We start from the raw sequence: 20212 nt of genomic DNA, 5'->3' as shown, positions 1-20212 counted from the left end.
CTGGGGTACATGTGCCTTTTTCAATTTTGGTTTCCTCAGGGTATATACCAAGTAGTGAAATGGTGGGGTCATATGGTAGTTCTACTCCCAGTTTTTTGAGGAATCTCCATACGGTCTTCCACAGTGGCTGTATCAATTTACAGTCCCATCAACAGTGCAAAAGGGATGCCTTTTCTCCACACCCTTTCCAGCATTTATTGTTTGTGGATCTTTGAAGATGACCATTCTGACTTGTATGAGGTAATATCTCATTGTAGTTTTGATTTGCATTTCTCTAATAATGAGTGATGTTAAGCATCTTTTCATGTGTTTATTAGCCATCTGTATGTCTTCTTTGAAGAAATATCTGTTTATGTATTTTGCCCGATTTTTGACTAGGTTGTTTGTTTTTCCTGTATTCAGTTTCATGAGCTACAAAAAGGTATTCTTGTGGAAACAACCTAAACATTAATCAACTGAGGAACAGGTAAGCAAAGTATGGCCTGTCTATACAATGGAAAAGGAATCAGTCGTAAAAAGGAAGTTCTGAGACAGGCTACAAAGTGGATGAACCTTAAAAACCTTTATGCTTAGTGAAAGAAGCCAGTCACAAAAAACTTCCAATTATATAAAATATCCAGAACAGAAAAATCCATAGAAAGAGAAACTAAATTAGGTAGTTGCTGAAGGACAGGAGAAGTGGGAAATGGACTACTACTAGCAGAGGGACTACTAACGGGGTACATCATTTCCTTTGGAGGAGTCTAAAATTAGACTAAATTAGTCTAAAATTAGACAGTGTGATGATCACACAACTTTGAGAATATACTAAAAACAGTACACATTATAACTGTACAATTTGAAAGGTTGACTTTTATGGCAAGTACGGTATTTCTCAATGAAGCTTTATTTGTTAAAAAGGCATTCTTAAGTCCACACAGTAAAGCTCTCTGAGATATTTGTCAACATTATTGCTGAAACTGACACCAGAACTAGGAAAGAAAACAGCTGCTTAAGAGCTTTAGGACTGTAAGAAAGCCAATAATCCAGGACCATTCCTACCATCTACTGCCTATGTTTAGCTGGCATTTAAAAGACATTGAATAACTTTCAGAGTTTACAAAGATTTATCCAGGAAGAATTTCTCTCCTCTGGAGGAAACTCTTGTAAATTTAGAGGCTCATATAATGAAATCAAGGTACAAAGAGTTTAAACAAAATCGTGTCACAATCTTGGATTATCTTCTGAACATTACAATCCAATAAATACAGGATTTTGAAAGACAAATCAAAAAAGCCTAAAGTGTTCCTGAAATGTTACTTACTGGTTGCTGTTAGGTCCAGGTATTCTCGCTCAGCTGTCAAAATCCTAGAGTTGATTCGTGGAACAACATTTGGCTGATTCATGATATACTCTACCACATCTTGATCATGGGACAGTTCACCCTACAGGAAAAAAAGAGACAGGATGCAGGCAAGAAGCACATTAAACAAATCTGAGTAGTGCTCAGCCACTCGGTCATGTCAGACTCTTTGTGGTCCCATGGACTGCAGCCCACCAGGCTCCTCTGTCCAAGGAATTTTCCAGGCAAGAATACTGGAGTGGGTTGCCATTTCCTTCTCCAGAGGATCTTCCCCACCTAGTGATCAAACCTGTGTCTCCTGCATCTCCTGCATTGCAGGTGGATTCTTTACCCACTGAGCCACTGATCAATAGATTTATTAGGAGCTAAAAAATCATTTTTATATTATCTTCTGACAAACTAGTAACAGCTAAAAATAGAAGTTATCCCAAGTTATAGGGAGATATATATATATATATATAACCAAGTTATAGGTTCTTGTCGTTGCCAAGCAGGCTCTTTATGTACAGTATTTCTAATCTGTTCGACAATGTGAGCAAGATGTGGTACAGTAAGGTTAAATAACTTACTCAAAGCCACAAAGCTAATGAGAAGTGCATATGAAATGCAAACCCATGTTTATTCGATCTTGCCACAGAAACAAGCAAGCTTGAGAAACTGGAGTTAACACAAGCAAAAACCCACCTTGAGATCTACTCACAGTAAGCTTCTCTCTAAAGAACAAAGCCAAATGACTTCACTAAAGCAGTTAATATTCTCTGAAAAAAAAAAATTACCCCAAGCCTTTTTCAATCTCAGGCATCCAAATAATCCTGTATTTCTAGGGTCACAATTACATTGGGGAAAAAGAAATCATTTATCATTAACTCTTCCCTTTCATGCTTCTCATATTATAGAAATACTTGTACTTCATGAAGGTGATCTAGTATATGTGGCTGTGTAAACTTATAAACTTTCACACTGAAAATATTTCACACAAAACCATACTTCAACATGATTTTCAGGGGAAACAGATGTGAATGAAATATACACAGTCAAGTCTTTAAAAAATCCATTCAGGCATCTTCTGTGGCTACTTATCTCAAGAGCAATAACTCACATACAAAATCTCAAACTATAAGCCAATAATGAGCATACAAACCAACTACCAGAGAAGGCAATGGCACCCCACTCCAGTGCTCTTGCCTGGAAAATCCCATGGATGGAGGAGCCTGGTGGGCTGCAGTCCATGGGGTCGCTGGGGGTCGGACACAACTGAGCGACTTCACTTTCCCTTTTCACTTCCATGCATTGGAAAAGGAAATGGCAACCCACTCCAGCGTTCTTGCCTGGAGAATCCCAGGGATAGGGGAGCCTGGTTGGCTTCCATCTATAGGGTCACACAGAGTTGGACACGACTGAAGTGGCTTAGCAGCAGCAGCAGCAAACCAACTACACAATTCAAAAGACTTACAAAGGTACTCAATGACTCAGTATAGATGCAAGCCCATGTATATAACTTTGGTCTCTATGATAAAAGCCTAACTGAAGGAAGGAAATTTGGCAACATCTATGAAAATTATACATACCTTTAAATGGAGTTCACCTACAAACACACACACAGGGATTGTTTGCAGAAAGAAAAATGAACAGTGAGGAACAGGAATGTTTAAGTGACAATTTTGCTTCATTTATATCTCTATACACACTTTGAATCTCACACATCTGCACATCCCAGAATGCAAAGATTCCTCAATATATGCAAATCAAGCAATGTGATACATCATATTAACAGAGTAAAAATCATATGATCATCTCAAAGGTGTAGAAAAAGCTTTTGACAAAGTTCAACACCCATTTATTTAAAAAAAAAAAAAAACTCTCCAGAAAATGAGCATAGAGAGAGCCTACCTCAATATAATGAAGACCAGATATGACAAACCCACAGCAAACACCATTCTCAATGGTGAAAAGCTGAAAGCATTTCCCCTAAGATCAGGAACAAGACAACAATGGCCACTCTCACCACTCTTACTCAACATAGTTTTGGAAGTCCTCGTCATGGCAACCAAAGAAGAAAAATAAAAGGACGACAAACTGGAAAAGAAGTAAAACTGTCACTGTTTGCAGTACTATACACAGAAAATCCTTTAAGATTCCACCAGAAAACCACTGGAACTAATCGGTGAATATGGTGAGGCTGCTGTTGTTGTTCAGTCACTGAGTGATATCCGACTCTGGACTGCAGCTCCATGGACTGCAGCACACCAGGCTTCCCTGTCCTTCACTATCTCCCAGAGTTTGCTCAAACTCATGTCCATTGAGTCAGTGATGCTATCCAACCATCTCATCCTCTGTCGCCCCTTTCTCCTTTTGCCCTCAATCTTTCCCATCATGAGGGTATTTTCCAATGAGACAGCTCTTCGCATCAAGAGGCCAAAGTACTGGAGCTTTAGCTTTAGCATCAGTCCTTCCAACAAATATTCAGGACTGGTTTTCTTGAGGATTGACTGGTTTGATCTCCTTGTGTCCAAGGGATTCTCAGGAAGTCATCCCCAGCACCACAGTTCAAAAGCATCAATTCTTCAGCACTCAGCATTCTTTATGGTCCAATTCTCACACCCATACATGCTACTACAAAAACCATAGCTTTGACTAGATGGATCTTGTGTCAGCAAAGTGATGCCTCTGCTTTCTAATATGCTGTCTAGGTTTGTCATAGTTTTTCTTCGTATAAGCAGGTATCTTTTAATTTCATGGCTTCAGTCACCATCTGCAGTGATTTTGCAGCTCAAGAAAATAAAGTCTGTCACTATTTCCATTGTTTCCCTATTTCCCATGAAGCGATGGGACTGAATGCCATGATCTTCATTTTTAGAATGCTGAGTTATAAGCCAGCTTTTTCACTCTCCTCTTTCACTCTCATCAAGAGGCTCTTAAGTTCCTCTTCACTTTCTGTCATTAGTGTGGCATATCTAAGGTTGTTGATATTTCGCCTGGCAATCTTGATTCCAGCTTGTGATTCATCCAGCCCAGTATTTCACATGATGTATTCTGTATATAAGTTAAATAAGCAGAGTGACAATATACAGCCTTGATGTACTCCTCTTCCAATCTGGAATCAGTCTGTTCCATATCCAGTTCCAACTGTTGCTTCTTGACCTGCATATGGGTTTCTTAGGAGGCAGGTAAGGTGGTCTGGCATTCCCATCTCTTTAAGAATTTTCCAGTTTGTTGTGATCCACACAGTCAAAGGCTTTAGCATAGTCAATGAAACAGAAGTAAAGTTGCAAGGTACAAAATTAGTGCACAGAAATTACGTGCATAGAAAATGCAATGCACAGAAATTAGATTCCGAACAACAAAAGAATAGAGATTAAGGAAACAATCCCATTTACCATCGCAATAAAAAGAATAAAATACTAAGAAATAAATCTACCTAAAGAAGCAGAAGACCTGAACTCAGAGAACTATAAAACACTGATGAAATAAATCAAAAGAGGACACAAACAGAAGGAAAAATATATGATGTTCTTGGATTGGAAGACTCAATGTAGTGCAAATGAATATACTACCCAAAGCAATCTACAGATTCAATGCAATTCCTATCAAATTACCAATGGTATTTATCACAGAGTTACAACAAAGAACTCTACAAATTGCGTGGAAACACAAAAGATTCTGGACAGCCAAAGTAATCTTGAGAAAGAAAAATGGAGGAGGAAGAATCAGATTCCTTGACTCCAAATGATACTACAAAGTTACAGTAATCAAAACAATATGGTACTGGCACAAAAACAGAACCATAGACCAATGGTACAGAATAGAAAGTGCAAAGATAAACCCACAAGCCTATGTTACCTAGTCTGTGACAAAAGAGGCAGGAACAGTGCAGAAAAGACAGCCTCTTCGATCAGTGGTGCTGGGAAATCTGGACAGCAATATGTAAAAGAATGAAATTAGAATGCTACCTAACACCATACACAAAAATAAACTCAAAATGGATTAAAGACCTAAATGTATAGACCAGACACTATAGGAAAACACATGAAAAAGACTCTTTGACATAAATGACAGCAAGATCTTTTTTGACCCTAAAATAATGAAAATAAAAACAAAAAACAACTGGGGACCTAATTAAACCTAAAAGCTTTTGATCAGCAGCTACATAAGGAAGCCCCAGTAAAAAATCTGGACGCCAAAACTTAACTGAACTTCCCTGGATGGAAATACCCCACATGTTCAGTCATTCAGTTGCTCAGTCGTGTCCTACTCTTTGCAACCGTTTGGACTGTAACGCCAGGCTTACTTGTCCATCACCAACTCCCAGAGTTTACCCAAACTCATGTTCATTGAGTCAGTGATGCCATCCAATCATCTCATCCTGTCATCCCCTTACCTTCCTGCCTTCAGTCTTTCCCAGTATCAGGGTCTTTTCCAAGGAGTCAGTTCTTCGTATCAGGTAGTCAAAGTATTGGAGCTTCAGCTTCAGTATCAGTCCTTCTGATTTCCTTTAGGGTTGACTGGTTGGATCTCCTTGCAGTCCAAGGGACTCTCAAGAGTCTTCTCCAACACCACAGTTCAAAAGCATCAATTCTTCAGCACTCAGCTTTCTTTATAGTCCAAATCTCACATCCATACATGACTGCTGGAAAAACCATAACTTTGACTAGATGAACCTTTGTCGGCAAAGTAATCTCTCTGCTTTTTAATACGCTGTCTAGGTTGGTCATAACTTTTCTTCCAAAGAGCAAGCATCTTTTAATTTTATGGCGGCAGTCACCATCTGCAATGATTTTGGAGCCCAAAAAAATAGTCTGTCACTGTTTCCTTGTTTCCCCATCTACTTGTGATGAAGTGATGGGACTGGAAGCCATGACCTTCATTTTTTGAATTTTCAGTTTTAAGCCAGCTTTTTAACACTCCTCTTTCACTTTCATCAAGAGGCACTTTAGTTCTTCTTCACTTTCTGCCATAAGGGTGGTGTCATCTGTGTTTCTGAGATTATTGATATTTCTCCCAGCAATCTTGATTCCAGCTTGTGCTTCTTCCAGCCCAGCATTTCACATGATGTATTCTGCATATAAGTTAAATAAGCAGGGTGACAATATACAGTCTTGATGTACTCCTTTCCCATTCTGGAACCAGTCTGTTTTTCCATGTCCGGTTCTAACTGTTGCTTCTTGACCTGCATACAGAATTCTCAGGAGGCAGGTCAGGTGGTCTAGTATTCCCATCTCTTTAAGAATTTTCCATAGTTTGTTGTGATCTACACAATCAAAGGCTTTGGCATAGTCAATAAAGCAGAAATAGATGTTTTTCTGGAACTCTCTTGCTTTTTTGATGATCCAATGGATGTTGGCAATTTGATCTCTGGTTCCTCTGCCTTTTCTAAATCCCAGCTTGAACATCTGGAAGTTCATGTACTGCTGAAGCCTGGCTTGAAGAATGTTAAGCATTACTTTGCTAGCATGTGAAATGAGTGCAATTGTGCAGTAGTTTGAGCATTCTTTGGCATTGCCTTTCTTTGGGATTGGAATGAAAAACTGACCTTTTCCAGTCCTGTGGCCACTGCTGACTTTTCCAAATTTGCTGGCATATTGAGTGTAGCACTTTCACAGCATCATCTTTTAGGATATGAAAGAGTTCAACTGGAATTCCATCACCTCCACTAGCTTTGTTCGTAGTGATGCTTCCTAAGGCCCACTTGACTTCACATTCCAGGATGTCTGACTCTAGGTGAGTGATCACACCATCGTGATTATCTGGGTTACGAAGATCATTTTTATACAGTTCTTCTGTGTATTCTTGCCACCTCTTCTTAATATCTTCTGCTTCTGTTAGGTCCATACCATTTCTGTCCTTTATTGTGCCCATCTTTGCATGAAAAGTTCCCTTGATATCTCTAATTTTCTTGAAGAGATCTCTAGTCTTTCCCTTTCTATTGTTTTCCTCTATTTCTTTGCATTAATTACTAAGGAAGACTTTCTTATCTCTCCTTGCTATTCTTTGGAGCTCTGTATTCAAATGGGTGTATCTTTCCTTTTCTCCTTTGCCTTTAGCTTCTCTTCTTTTCTCAGCTATTTGTAAGTCCTCCTCAAATAACTATTTTGCCTTTTGCATTTTTTTTTTTTTTTTTTTACAGCTCACTGCTAAACCACCATTGACAGGAGAAATGTTGGATCCCAGCAAAAACAGATAGCCCGTGTCCAGGGGCAAATGAGAAGCCCCAGCAAGGCAGCAGGACAGGTGAAATCACGTTTAGAATCAAACCCCATACCCACCAGAGATGCTTGGAGGGCTCAAACAAAACCTTGTGCATACCAGGACCCAGAGACCCCACAGAGACTGAGCCAGACCTGTGTTTGAGAGTCTCCTGTGAAGGTGCAGGTCAGCAGGGGCCTGTCGCAGAGGCAGGGGCTCTGTGTGTGGCAGATCTGAGTCACACAGCCTGTGGCATAAGCCCTCTTGGAGGAGGTCCCCAGTAACCCCACCGTAGAGCCACCAAGCAGACGACCCACACACTGCAGAACAATTGTATCCCACATCAAAGAGCTGGAAGGATAATATAACCTGGCATCACAGGGAAAAGACATAGAATGTTTACATTTGGAACCTTCCGAAGCTTTGCTGTGTGCTCCTCAGTCTTCGGCTGCTTCTGATACATATTCTATTACTTTAATAATGCTAACTGTAAAAACCACACTATCCTGAGTTCTGTAAGCCATTCTAGCAAATTATCATAACTGAGGGGATACCTGCATTTGTAGCTATTTGATCATAAGTAAGGGTGGCCTGAGGATCTCTGAACTTGTGTCTAGTGTCTAAAATAAAGACAATCTTGTGAAGAACTATGTCCTTAATTTGTTAGGACTATGTCCTAACTCTGGGCCGTGTCATCACAAACCAAAAGACTAATAGAAGAAATAAAGGGTAAAAAGTTCCCAGTTTTGATGGAAAATGTTAATTTATATATCTGAGAAATGCAGTGAGGGTATATCCACAAAATGGTTTTTCAATCTCAGCACTATTGACATTTTGGACTAGATAACTCTTTGGAAAGGGAGGTGATGTCCTGCTGTTTTGGAAGGGAAGGGACGTCCTGAGCACTGCACGAGGTTTAGCAGCATGCCTGATTCACTCCCACTAGAAGCCAGCAGCACCTCTTTCCTCCCCAAACTATGACAACAAAAAATATCTCTATATATTGCCAAATGTGCTGCCAAGTGGGGCAAAGTTGCTTACTAATGAAACACTACATGGCTATCTTAAAAAAAACTGAGAATACTCTATACACCAAATTAGAAAGACTTATGTATTTTGTTAAGTGAAAAAAACCAAGGTGTAGTATAGTTATGCATTAATAATTTGTTACCACTTTGAATAAAGGTTAGGAAGGAGTAAATTTTCACTGTTAGCATATAGATACAGAAATGTTTTGGAACAACTCAGAAGAAACTTAAAACAGTAATTACCTATTATTGGAAGGTGGGTAGATGGATGACTAAATACAGAGGGAGATTTTTTTTTTTTTACTCTTATGACAATAACCAGGAGAATTTGTGGTAAATAATTTAATACACAGTTCAAAACTGACAAATCATTTGAGTCTTTCCATTTGATCAGTCTTAATAATCATCATTTATAAGAATGCCAGACCTTGATTTCCCTCTCAAGCTACTGAGAATCCCTAAGTATACTGAGATTTTTTTTCTGTCTATACATTGCTTTGGGGTCCTGAAATATCTGTACAGTAAGTCATACTTTGATGTCTTGAAAAGCAGAAAACTAAGAGAGTAGAAATACTGTAATTTGTTGCAAAAAAAAAAAAATGTAACATATTATAAGTAGGAAAAACTCAAGAGTTTCACTCTAAGCATGCTGTTGTCATTTGAAAGATGACAATGATTTCTGTACAGAAAATGTTAAGAAATCTACACGCACCCACACAAAAGACTAACAGAGCTAATAAACAAGTTCAAGTTCACAAATAAACTACCCCAAAATTAAAGAAACAATGCATTTACAACAGCACCAAAAAGAGTAAAATATAAAATACTAAGGAATAAGTTTAACAAAAGTCTAAGACTTCTTCACCGAAAACTATGAAACATCATTAAAAGACAGTAAATGGAAATGCGTCCTACATTCATGGGTTGGAAGATTCACTACAGTTAAGACATCAATAGTCCCCAAATTGAACTACAGATTCAACACAATTACTATTAAAATCCCAATGGCCTCTCTTTGGTAGAAACTGACAAGCTTATTTTAAGATTCATAGGGAATTAAAGGGACACAGAAAAGCCAAACCTTCTTTTTTTTTAAGGAATACTAACAGTCCAATCCAAAGTTTTATTTACATAAAAATCATTTCCCTGACAGATTAAGGGCACAGTCAGGCTAAAGAATAGCCTTGTTCCCATTAGTAGCCACATCACAGTATACAACAACAGTTATATTTATGGTGACCTTGACGTTTTCTCTTGGTATATGAGCCAAGTCCTTTATATTTGGGAACTAAACAGCCCAGACTGGGACTTTTTCTAGAAACATTAGAAGTCTACTCCAAAGGAGAAATGATGCCTCCATCTCCAGAAACTTAAAATTGTCAGTACGTTTCAAATATTAATACTCCAGGTACAAACTTTCAGGAGGAAGCGACCACCCCCAGCCATCATCTTCCTCCCAGATACATGAGTATATATACACATGTGCATGCATCTATTTTGTGTATGCATTAACGACTGGTAACATGGTGGCTAAATCAGAGATTTGGGGCTATGTTAATTTTCTTTCAGCTGCTTTTTCGAGTTTCTCTGTGTTTGGAATTTTAAGATTCATCTGAACATGGAACAAGCACAAAGCATACGTGTAAAGCTGAGTTTCAGGGGCTTTTTGTCGGCTTTAAGTCTCTAATATTTTATTTCCTCTTTCTTTGATCTTTCTCCTAAAAAACAAAGACCTACATGACTGATTAATTAAGGTTTTAGTTAATCAAATTTCACTAGGGATTTTACAAATTTTATAGACAACTGTCTTGTAAGCTGGCCTGATGCAAAATGGCAGATGGGGCATGTCTGACCATAGACAGGAGCCCAGTGAAAAGAGTAGATTGAAAACCAAAGGTGTTCATGTAAATCAATGTGATTAGGAAAAGTTCCTTTCTAAAAATATTCATTTTAGCAAATAGTGAGCTGAAATTTGTAATGTTTACTCAAAACCACACAATGAGTTTTAAAACTACAAGTGTAGCAAAGCCGCTCAGTCGTGTCCAACTCTTTGCCACCCCATGAACCGTAGCCTACCAGGCTCCTCTGTCCATGGGATTTTCCAGGCAAGAGTACAGAAGTGGGTTGTCATTTCTTTCTCCAGGGGATCTTCCTGACACAGGGATCGAATCAGGTCTCCTGCATTGTACCTAGACGCTTTTACCGTCTGAGCCACCAGGGAAGTGGGCACATAATTATCTTGTCTGAAGCTCACTTTGAACTCAAATCTGATTTTTTTTAATGTAATTTCAATCTTAAAACTATAAAGCAGTTGGTTTTCTCTGTGCTTGAGTAGTTTTCCTGTCAGGCGGTAAACAGGCTAAGGCTTTTTAAAAAACTTCTTTACTTCAAATTAGCACCATAGTACATATTCATTGATGAAAATATGATAAATACAGAAGAGTTCAAAGAAAAACAATCATCTGTGATCTCACCATGCTGTCCATGAAAAAGCTGCTCATCTGAGTTATTTATTTCCAGCCTGGGCTTCCCTGGTGGCTCAGATGGTAAAGAATCTGCCTGCAGTGTGGGAGACCTGGGTTCAGTCCCTGGGTTGGGAAGATCCCCTGGAGGACAGTACTACAACCCACTCCAGTATGCTTGCCTGGAGAATCCCCATGGACAGAGGAGCCTGGCAGGCTACAGTCCACAGGGTCACAAAGAGTTGGACATGACTGGGTGACTAAGCACATTTCCAGCCTAACACACACACACACATATACTTATGTCACCTACTCAGACACATTCACATATACACAGTAATAAGATCAGCCTAGCCACACTACCTTATATAATCCATTTGCTGGTCCGTGGCAACATGTTGTAGACATGTCTTTAGATGGTCTTAGTTAACGTCTTTCTAATGGCTGCATTGTGTTCCACCATATTGTTGGATATTTAAATCATTTCTCATTCTTTGCTATTATAGAGACTGCTTCAGTATACATTTATATATTTCACATTCATATATTTATACATTTAATACTCACAAAAGAGCCAAACATTCTTAAAAACAGAAAAACACTAAGTTAGAAAACTCAAACTTGATTATGAGAATAATCAAGACTGTGAGGTACTTACATAGGAAAAGTAGGTTAACTGAAACAACAGACGGTCTAAAAATAGACCTATACATTAGTGGGCAATTTATTTTTGACAAGGGTACCATGACAATTTAACAGTGAAAGGCTATTCTTTTCAAAAATGGTACTGGGGCAGCTAACTGAATAGTTCAAAGATATCCAGCTGCATGTCTCAAATTGGACATGGAAAAAGAGATAGACTCCTACCTCACTCCACATACAAAAATTAACTGAGGATGGATCAAAGAACTAAACATTAAGAGAAATAACTATAAATACTCAGAAGAAAACAGAAATCTTCATTACCTAGGATTAAGTAAAGATTTCTTACATATGATACAAATAGTACAAGCAACAACAAAAAAAGTAAACGGACACTACCAAGAAAGTAAAAAGACAAACCAGAAAATGAGAGAAAATATTTGACAATTATATACATATAATAAGTAATTCATATCCAGAATACATAAATAACTCTTATAACTCAACAGTAATAAAACAAATAACCCAATTAAAAACAGGCAAATAATCTGAATAGACATTTCTCCAAAGAGGAAATAAATGCTGAATAAGCACAGGAAACAACACTCAACATCATTCATGTTTGAATAATGCAGATCAAAACCACCATGAGATACCACTTCACACCCACCAGCCTATAACCAAAGAGACAGACAATACCAAGTATAAAAAATGGAACCTGTATACATGTTTAAGTGTGCAGCTGCTTTGGAAAACAGTCTGGCAGCTCTCTTAAAAACAGAATTACTGTTAAAAATAGAACTAAACTGACACATAATTCCACTCCGAGGTATATATCCAAGACAACTGAGAACATGTCTACAGTAAAAGTTTTACACGATCGCTTATAGCAAGCAGCAGCATTATTCACAGTAGCCTCAAAGTGGCAATAACCCAAATATGCATCAACTGATAAATGCACAAAACGCGGCCTGTCCATTGGAGGAACTATTATTTGGTGATAAAAGGAATGAAGTATTGACATATGCTCCAACAAGGATAAATCTTGAAAACATTATGCTAAGTAAAAGAAATCAATCACAAAAGACCAGATATTACCTGAATCCCTTTATATAAACTATCCAAACAGGCAAATCCACACAGACTGAAAACAGACTGATGGTTGTCAGGGGGTAGGGTAGGGGATAATGGGAAGCAATTGCTACTGGGTGTCAGGTTTATTCTAGGGGTAATAATGCTCTGAAATTAGACAAAGGTGACAGCTGCATAATTCTGTGTATATACTAAAACCTACCGCATGTCCACCTTAAAAGGTTGACTTTTATGGCATGTAAGTTAGATGTCAACAATAACTACACACACACATATGGCATATTTGAATTTCTCTATGTCAAAATTCCTTAGAAGTAGAATAAATGTTTCTAAGAATGGCTAAGTTCTTAGGAATTTTTAGTATAAAATTTAATCTTAAAGCGAATAAAATTAGTTATTTCAAAAACAATGTACAGAAGTCTCATGAATATTTCCACTCCCAGAATTTGCTGGGAGTCTACAAATCAGTTGAGAGTGGTACAGAAAACAGTGATACTTCAAGAACTTTAATGCCTAATACAGAGACTACAAAAATGTAAGCAAACCATTCTCTTTCAAAATCTACCTGAAACACTACTTACCAAGTACACTGCTCTTTGAAAGAAAGTTGTGGTCTCTAGGATTTTGTGCATTGTAATGGTTTCCAATTCATCAGGGTCTAGCTGCTCCCTTTCCAAGGGCACTCCATTGAACAGGACAACTGGCAGTGGGCCAACTCCAGTCTGCTCATAGTAACTTCTTGCTTCCTGAAACACATGGGACCACAAACAGGATATTTTTGTCATTCCTGAGAAAAATGGAACAAAGCATATTTTTCACATATACATGTTCTAACAAGAAAAAAACATCAACAGAAATATAGAATCCAAGAGATAACTGTAGAAAACTTATTTTCAAAATATATAAAAAACTAACAACATTATAAATCACCTATACTCCAATAAAAATTAATTTAAATATATATATAAAGAACATCATAGTTAATATCCTACTAGGTAAATTTGAGTTTAAACTACTGAGGTTTAATAAAACCACAAAACCTTATAAATCAAGAAGTAGTTGAAGGTGGGGATGAGGGTAATTTTAAGCAGCCCAGGCTAACAGATCTGAATTATATATATTACAGCCCAAACTACACAACAGACCTTTCTGCAATGATGGAGATATTCTATCTTCACTGTTCAATGCAGTAGCCACTAGCCACATGTAGCTATTGAGCACAGGAAACTAATTAATTTCCATTTTAAAAGCCCACGTGACCAGAGACTACCATAATGGGTGGCACTACTATAGACTGTCATAAATTATTAGTGCTCCTGGGCAGATAACCTGAGATGAAATATTTACATCCAATTCTCAATTTAAAAGGGTCCATATCACCAAAAAAGAAATTACACCTGCAGAAACCAAAACAAGGCTGGTGAAAAGACAGTGCTCAAAAAATCACTCTATAATGTACTAAGCTCAATCTTTCTTTTCTTCTCAAGGACAGAAGAAGTTCCTTGGCAGGGAAATACCAGGTGAAAAAATACATCTGAGACTTTTCCAAAAATCTATATAGGTACATTCCTCCAGATACCAACCACAGACTCAAGACTAAGTTTTTAGAGTAAAAACTATGTCATTACCCAAGACATAAAAAGTTTATAAGACATCCTTGTTAAACACCTTATAACTGATATTTTCTGAAAATATCAGAAATTTAAAGTATATAACTTTTTGAGATAGCACGAATAGAAAAATGTGGTAACTGATACTAGTCATAAGCTTAGTTTCAGATCTAGCCACAGTGGTAAATGATACTACAGACTTCGATGATGGACTATAACAGGGCACGGCGAGAAAGACTGTGAGCGCACCATTTCTCTATACCATTCTAGGTTGATCTCTGCCACGTCTCTATGCCAGTGTTAGAACCTTTCAAAGGTACACCCCCAAAACTTATATTAATTCTGTTCTTTGACATCTCACCTATTTCAAAGAAGTTCCTAGACACCCAATTTTAATATACTTTGAGCTCTGAAAATTTACTGATGGATTCCCCAAGAAAACAAAACAAAACCCACACTATAACTCTCAGTAACAATAGGAAGTAAGTAACATTGGCTTTCTCTGAAAGTGGTAATTGAGTAAAAGTCAAGAGTGGGAGGGAGATGTTTTGACTTTCCATTTTCACAACCTGCAAAAAGATTATCAGACTAAACAATAGAATGCAGGCCAATAATCCGAGTCACACTTAAAACTTTTATGTGAGAATTTCTAGAAATCGATCACTAAAAATGCTAATTATACACAATTTGAAACACTGATTACAAAGTCACAAATGAGTCATTCATAAAAAGATAACTGAGATTAATAAAGACCCAGAGATAATATGCCAGTAGTAAAATGTTGGCATGAATAATTTAGAACTTTTCTTACTTTGGCTTTAAAAGATACAAATATGCACCTATCAGACTATATGCTCTTCAGTTCAAAAGATCTACTTTAATTGTACTCCTTAGTTATAGAAACAATTACTTCTTTCAGATATCAAACACAGAAGATAACAACATTTCAGATTTATAACAAAAGACTCAGATATCTGTAAATATAATTACATTTGCCAATTGCACTCATTTCTCCTTTAAAAAAACATGCACTTATTCTTTCTTTTCAAAAAAATCTATTTTCCTTGGGCTTTTTCATATGAAGGGTACATGTCCTGCAAAAATCTTAAAAAATTAAAGAATCTTATTGATCATTAGATTCTTAGGACTTCTGAGAATCTCACAATAATCTTCTCTTGAAAGTATGCGATTACTTAGCTAGGAAATTATGACCTGTTTATATGAGAAGGCCCATTAACCAGTACAGATGAGGCAAATGTCCAAATGGGAGAAACAACTGAGGAGCTGGGTTTGTGGTACTCTCACTTGATTCTTCAGCAAAATCAAGATTTCAGTGCATAAAAGACAACACGTGAAAATACCACTTTCTGTGAACCTTATTTAGGGAAAGTTAGATACAGATTGGGCTTCCCTGGTGGCTCAGACAGTAAAGAATCTGCTGTAATGCAGGAAGCCTAGGTTTGATCCCTGGGTCAGGAAGAAGCCCTGGATTAGGGAATGGATATCCACTCCAGTATTCTTGTCTGGAGAATCCTATGGACAGAGGAGCCTGGCAGGCTATAGTCCAAAAAGAGCTGGACACAACTGAAGCAACTTATCACCCACACATGCAGATACAGATTATACAACTTATTTAGATGAAACTGTTTTATAAATGTAAAGAGCTAAATGTTAAATTCTTAACAATATCTATCTCTTTCGTTGATCAATTTCTATATCAATAGACGTAAAAGAATGATCACCTCAAATTTATGGCAGTGGAGACTGCTTCTTGAAACATTTTTCACACATATACACAAACCCAATATTGGTTGTGAGAGAGTTTCTTCATTTTTCAATCAAATGTATAATCTGCTAAATGAAATCAGAACTTTAGATTTAATATATTTTTCTTCAGAAGTAGGTATTTCTTTAACAGTGCTTGCTAATTATGCACTATATGAAAGAAACATGACAGCAAAATAGTATGCTATTTTCTTATCACTTTTGTATCTATGTATTTATATAAGCTATCACTGAAAGCCTGTATTTCAAGAGTGAATTATTCATTTGGATATAAATGAAAATTCAAGAAGATGTAATAACTGATTCTCTGTTGCACAAGATAAATTGATCATAAGAGGTAAATTTTAGAATGTTATCATTTCTTTTAACGTAACAATTATGTTTCCAGCATTGTTTTAGCAGTCTATTAACATAAGCCTTTTCAAGTTTAAAAAGGCAAGTTGGGAGGCTTTACCATACAGGACAAGTATTAAGGTATTAAGGTAATCCATGCCCTAGAAGCTTAATACTCCTTCTCACATTATTATGCTTTAAAACCATTACTATTATAGAATATGTCCTTCATCTCTAATACATCCAACTCTGCATATGTATCATTAAAGAATATGTTATTAATAAAATATATTATAAATATTAAAACACACCCTTTCCTCCAATTTGTCCATTGTATTCAATGTTTTCAAGCAATTCCTTTTGATATAGCAATCACCCACAATTAAAAAGGCAACACATACTTTTTCTTCAACAGAATGATAGAAAATCAAAATTAAACATTTTCCAAATGTGAAATACGAGAAAATTCCATTAATTTCCTCAAATATTCTCAAGTGGCCCTCCTTTCCTTTTATTTCACTTTTCCTTTTTCTACAGAGTACACCTCATGTTGGTTGTGAAAAAAATCACCAGCACGTGCCCATATCAATATTATTTTATTAAAAAAATAAAAGGAAAGTGACTGAACAAAAGGTTGCAATACAATAACGGAAACATGTTCACTCTAAACTGCGTAGACCTCATGACCAGCTTCAACTTCAAACCCAACTGGATATTTCTGAAAACAAGGAGATTTAACACTGAGGCAGGAGTGATTTGGGGGTTTCCCAGGTGGCTCAGCTGTAAAGAATCCACCTGCCAATACAGGAGATGCAGGAGATGTGGGCTCAATCCCTAGGTCAGGAAGATCCCATGGAAGAGGAAATGGAAACTCCAGTATTCTTGCCAGGATAACCCCATGGACAGAGGAGCCTGGCGGGCTACAGTCCATGGGGTGGCAAAGAGCTGGACACAAGCAAGTGACTGAGCATGCACGCAAAGGAGTGATATCAGTTTCATGGCTAAATAAGACATCCCTCATTAGTGCCTCCCTCACACAAAAGCAATGATTCGGCATCCATCCACAGGCAAAAGTGTCTCTGTGGGAGCTCTGGAATCCAGCACCAAACGCCAAGTGGCCCAGGAGAAGTGTTGCCCACCCATGCAGCAGGAACAGGCAGACAGACTTTGACAATGGCTGTGGCCTCTGCACTGGCCTTTGAGCTGGCTCCAGGGAACTCCTGGGAACAACTATCTTAAGCAATCACCCATGGATATGATGCCAAAGAAGGTCTAGGTTTCCAGCAGAGAAGTTCCAGGACTTTGTCCGCTGGACACATTGGCGAGACTAAGAGAAACAGTCTGACTTTATTCATATCACTCTCCTCCCAAGTCAGCACAGCTCAGGGACACAAGAGACATTCTGAGCCTATGATTTCTTCCACAGGGGAAGTAAGAGCAAGGGAATGAGCACTCAGCTTCCCCAGCTATGTGAGAGGCTGGCAAAGAGGCTCATTTCTGTTCTGCCCCATCCAGAATACAGAACTGTGAGCAGCTTCACCAAGTGGGAAGGCTGGGAGAGCAGCAGACAGTGCTCTTCAGGCATTTAAGGAAGGCAGATCCTACTTACTGCATCAAGAAGCCCACCTAAGAGCCACCCAGGACATCTCATTCACAGATCTCCCCCAGATGGCTCATGGGCACCCTACAGTGCTCTATACACCTTAACCCACATAAACCTGCACACAGAGGCTGGCTCCCAGTGTACAATCCTGATAACGGCAGCAAGAGTGAACTTTGCCAATGGCTAATGAGGACATACAGAAAGCCAGTCCAAACCCGTGGGCCAGAAACAGACAAAATTTGAACTGTAGTGCCACTTTGGGAAAAACAAAAAACGGGCCTGTCAGCACCCAGCCTGGGGCACTGTAGAATCAAGAGGAGTTAAACAAGCTTCAGAAATCTGCACAAGAGGGAACAACAGCATGGAGTACATGTACCCACAGATGTTCTGAGAAAGCCTCAGAATTCCTAACAAGGCTGGAATGAAAGGTATTTTTCTCCGAAAGCAGAGAGCAAAGACTGGGAGAAGTGACTGCTACCAGTCACTTCTGGTAACAACATAAAAATGCAACAAATATGCAAAAAATTCAAGAAACTATAACATTACCTAAGGATCACAGTAATCTTCCAGTAATCAATCTTGAAGACATGGAAATCTGCAATTTACACAATAAGGAATTCAAAATAGCTGTCATAGGGAAACTCAGTGAGCTACAAGACACAGAAAGACATTCAGTAAGATCAAGAAAACAATACACAAACAAAATTGGAATTCTGACAGAGAGAGAGAGCATAAAAAAGAACCAAACAGAAATTCTGGAGCTGAAGAATACAATGAATGAAATGAAAAACAATATAACATTACCATCAGAGTGAAATCAAGTAAAAGAAAAAAATCTACAAGTTAAAAGACAGAAACTTTGCAATTATCCAGTCAGAAGGCATCAAAGAAAAAAGAAATTAAAGAAACTTAACTCTACAAATGACAAGAGTATTCAGATGAAGCATGAGAGAGCCCTCAACCACAAACTTTGTAGCAATGACCTCCACGCTCAAAGAGAACATAGAGTCACTTGAATTCCCCTCTAAAGATGATGCAGTTCACACATGAAACTCCATCTGTTTTTCAATATAAAGAATATGCTAATGAAAAGCAAAAAAAAAAAAAAAATAAGAGTTTTAAAAGTAACTAAGGCTATAATAATTTGCTATTAAATATACATGGTAAAGAATCTGCATGCAATGCAGCAGACCGGGTTTGATCTCTGGGTTGGGAAGATCCCTGGAGGAGGGCAGGGCAACCCACTCCAGTATTCTTGCCTGGAGAACCCCCATGGACAGAGGAGCCTGGCGGGTCCATGGAGTCGCAAAGAGTCAAATACAACTGAACGCCTAAGCACAGCACAGCACAGCACATACAATACAGAATTAAATTGTGATGTCCAAAATAAAAAGGAGGAGGGAATAAAAGAGTAGTTTTTATAAGTGATCAAAGTTAGAGCATCAACATAAAAGAGACCATTAATATCTACAAAATATTTTATGTAAGACTCATAGTAACCACAAAACAAAAATCTACAGTAGGTTCACAAATGATAAAGAGAAAGTAACCAAAGCATACCATTATGGAAAATCATCAGTTCACAAAGGGAGGCAGCAAGAGAGGAAGAAAAAAACAAGAAATACAAATCAGCCTCAAATAACTAATGAAATGGTATTATATGTCCCTTACCTATCAATAATCACTGTTACTGTATTAAATTCTCCAATCAAAAGGTATAGAATGGCTGGATAGATTAAAAAATAAGACCCAACTACATAAGCCTACAATTCATTGCTGCTTTAAGAACACAAAAAGACTCAAAAGTGAAAGAAAGGATAAAAAAGATACACTATTCAAGTGGAAACCAGAAGAGAGCAGAGGTAGCTATAGTAGTGTTCAGTTGTCTTAACTTTCTTTGAAACAATTTTAATAGACCATATTGTGACAGCTGTCCCATCAGCAAGGATTTTTTTTAAAAACTTATTAATATTGGTGAATTTTTGCATAGCCACTTTAATACTGAAGATGGGAGGAAAAAAGCAACCTTTCTGACATAATTATGCTTTATTCAGAAAGGTAAAAACACAACTGAAATTCAAAAGAGGATTTGCGCAGCGTAAGGAGAATGTGGAATGTGCTATGACTCTGTC

The 20212-nt window shown here is 37.7% G+C and overlaps 1 protein-coding gene across 2 annotated transcripts in view; it reads right to left on the bottom strand.

Annotated features, from left to right (window-relative positions):
• The window catches only part of UGGT1 (UDP-glucose glycoprotein glucosyltransferase 1), a 110851-nt gene that overhangs the window by 44726 nt on the left and 45913 nt on the right, over positions 1 to 20212 (bottom strand). For both annotated transcript variants that reach the window (XM_086362612.1, XM_086362613.1), the window contains exons 18-19: positions 13331 to 13495; positions 1304 to 1424 (exon numbers count right to left, since the gene is read on the bottom strand). In XM_086362612.1, coding sequence (XP_086218738.1) covers positions 1304 to 1424; positions 13331 to 13495 — 286 coding nt within the window. The remainder of the gene's footprint in view (positions 1 to 1303; positions 1425 to 13330; positions 13496 to 20212) is intronic.

This window comes from Bos grunniens, chromosome 2 (genome assembly GCF_055505025.1).
Source record: "Bos grunniens cultivar Pamir isolate PY7600 chromosome 2, Bosgru_T2T1.0, whole genome shotgun sequence".
Taxonomy (NCBI): Eukaryota; Metazoa; Chordata; class Mammalia; order Artiodactyla; family Bovidae; genus Bos; species Bos grunniens.
Note: the sequence above shows the minus strand (reverse complement) of the source record. Positions and strands in the feature narration are given on the sequence as shown.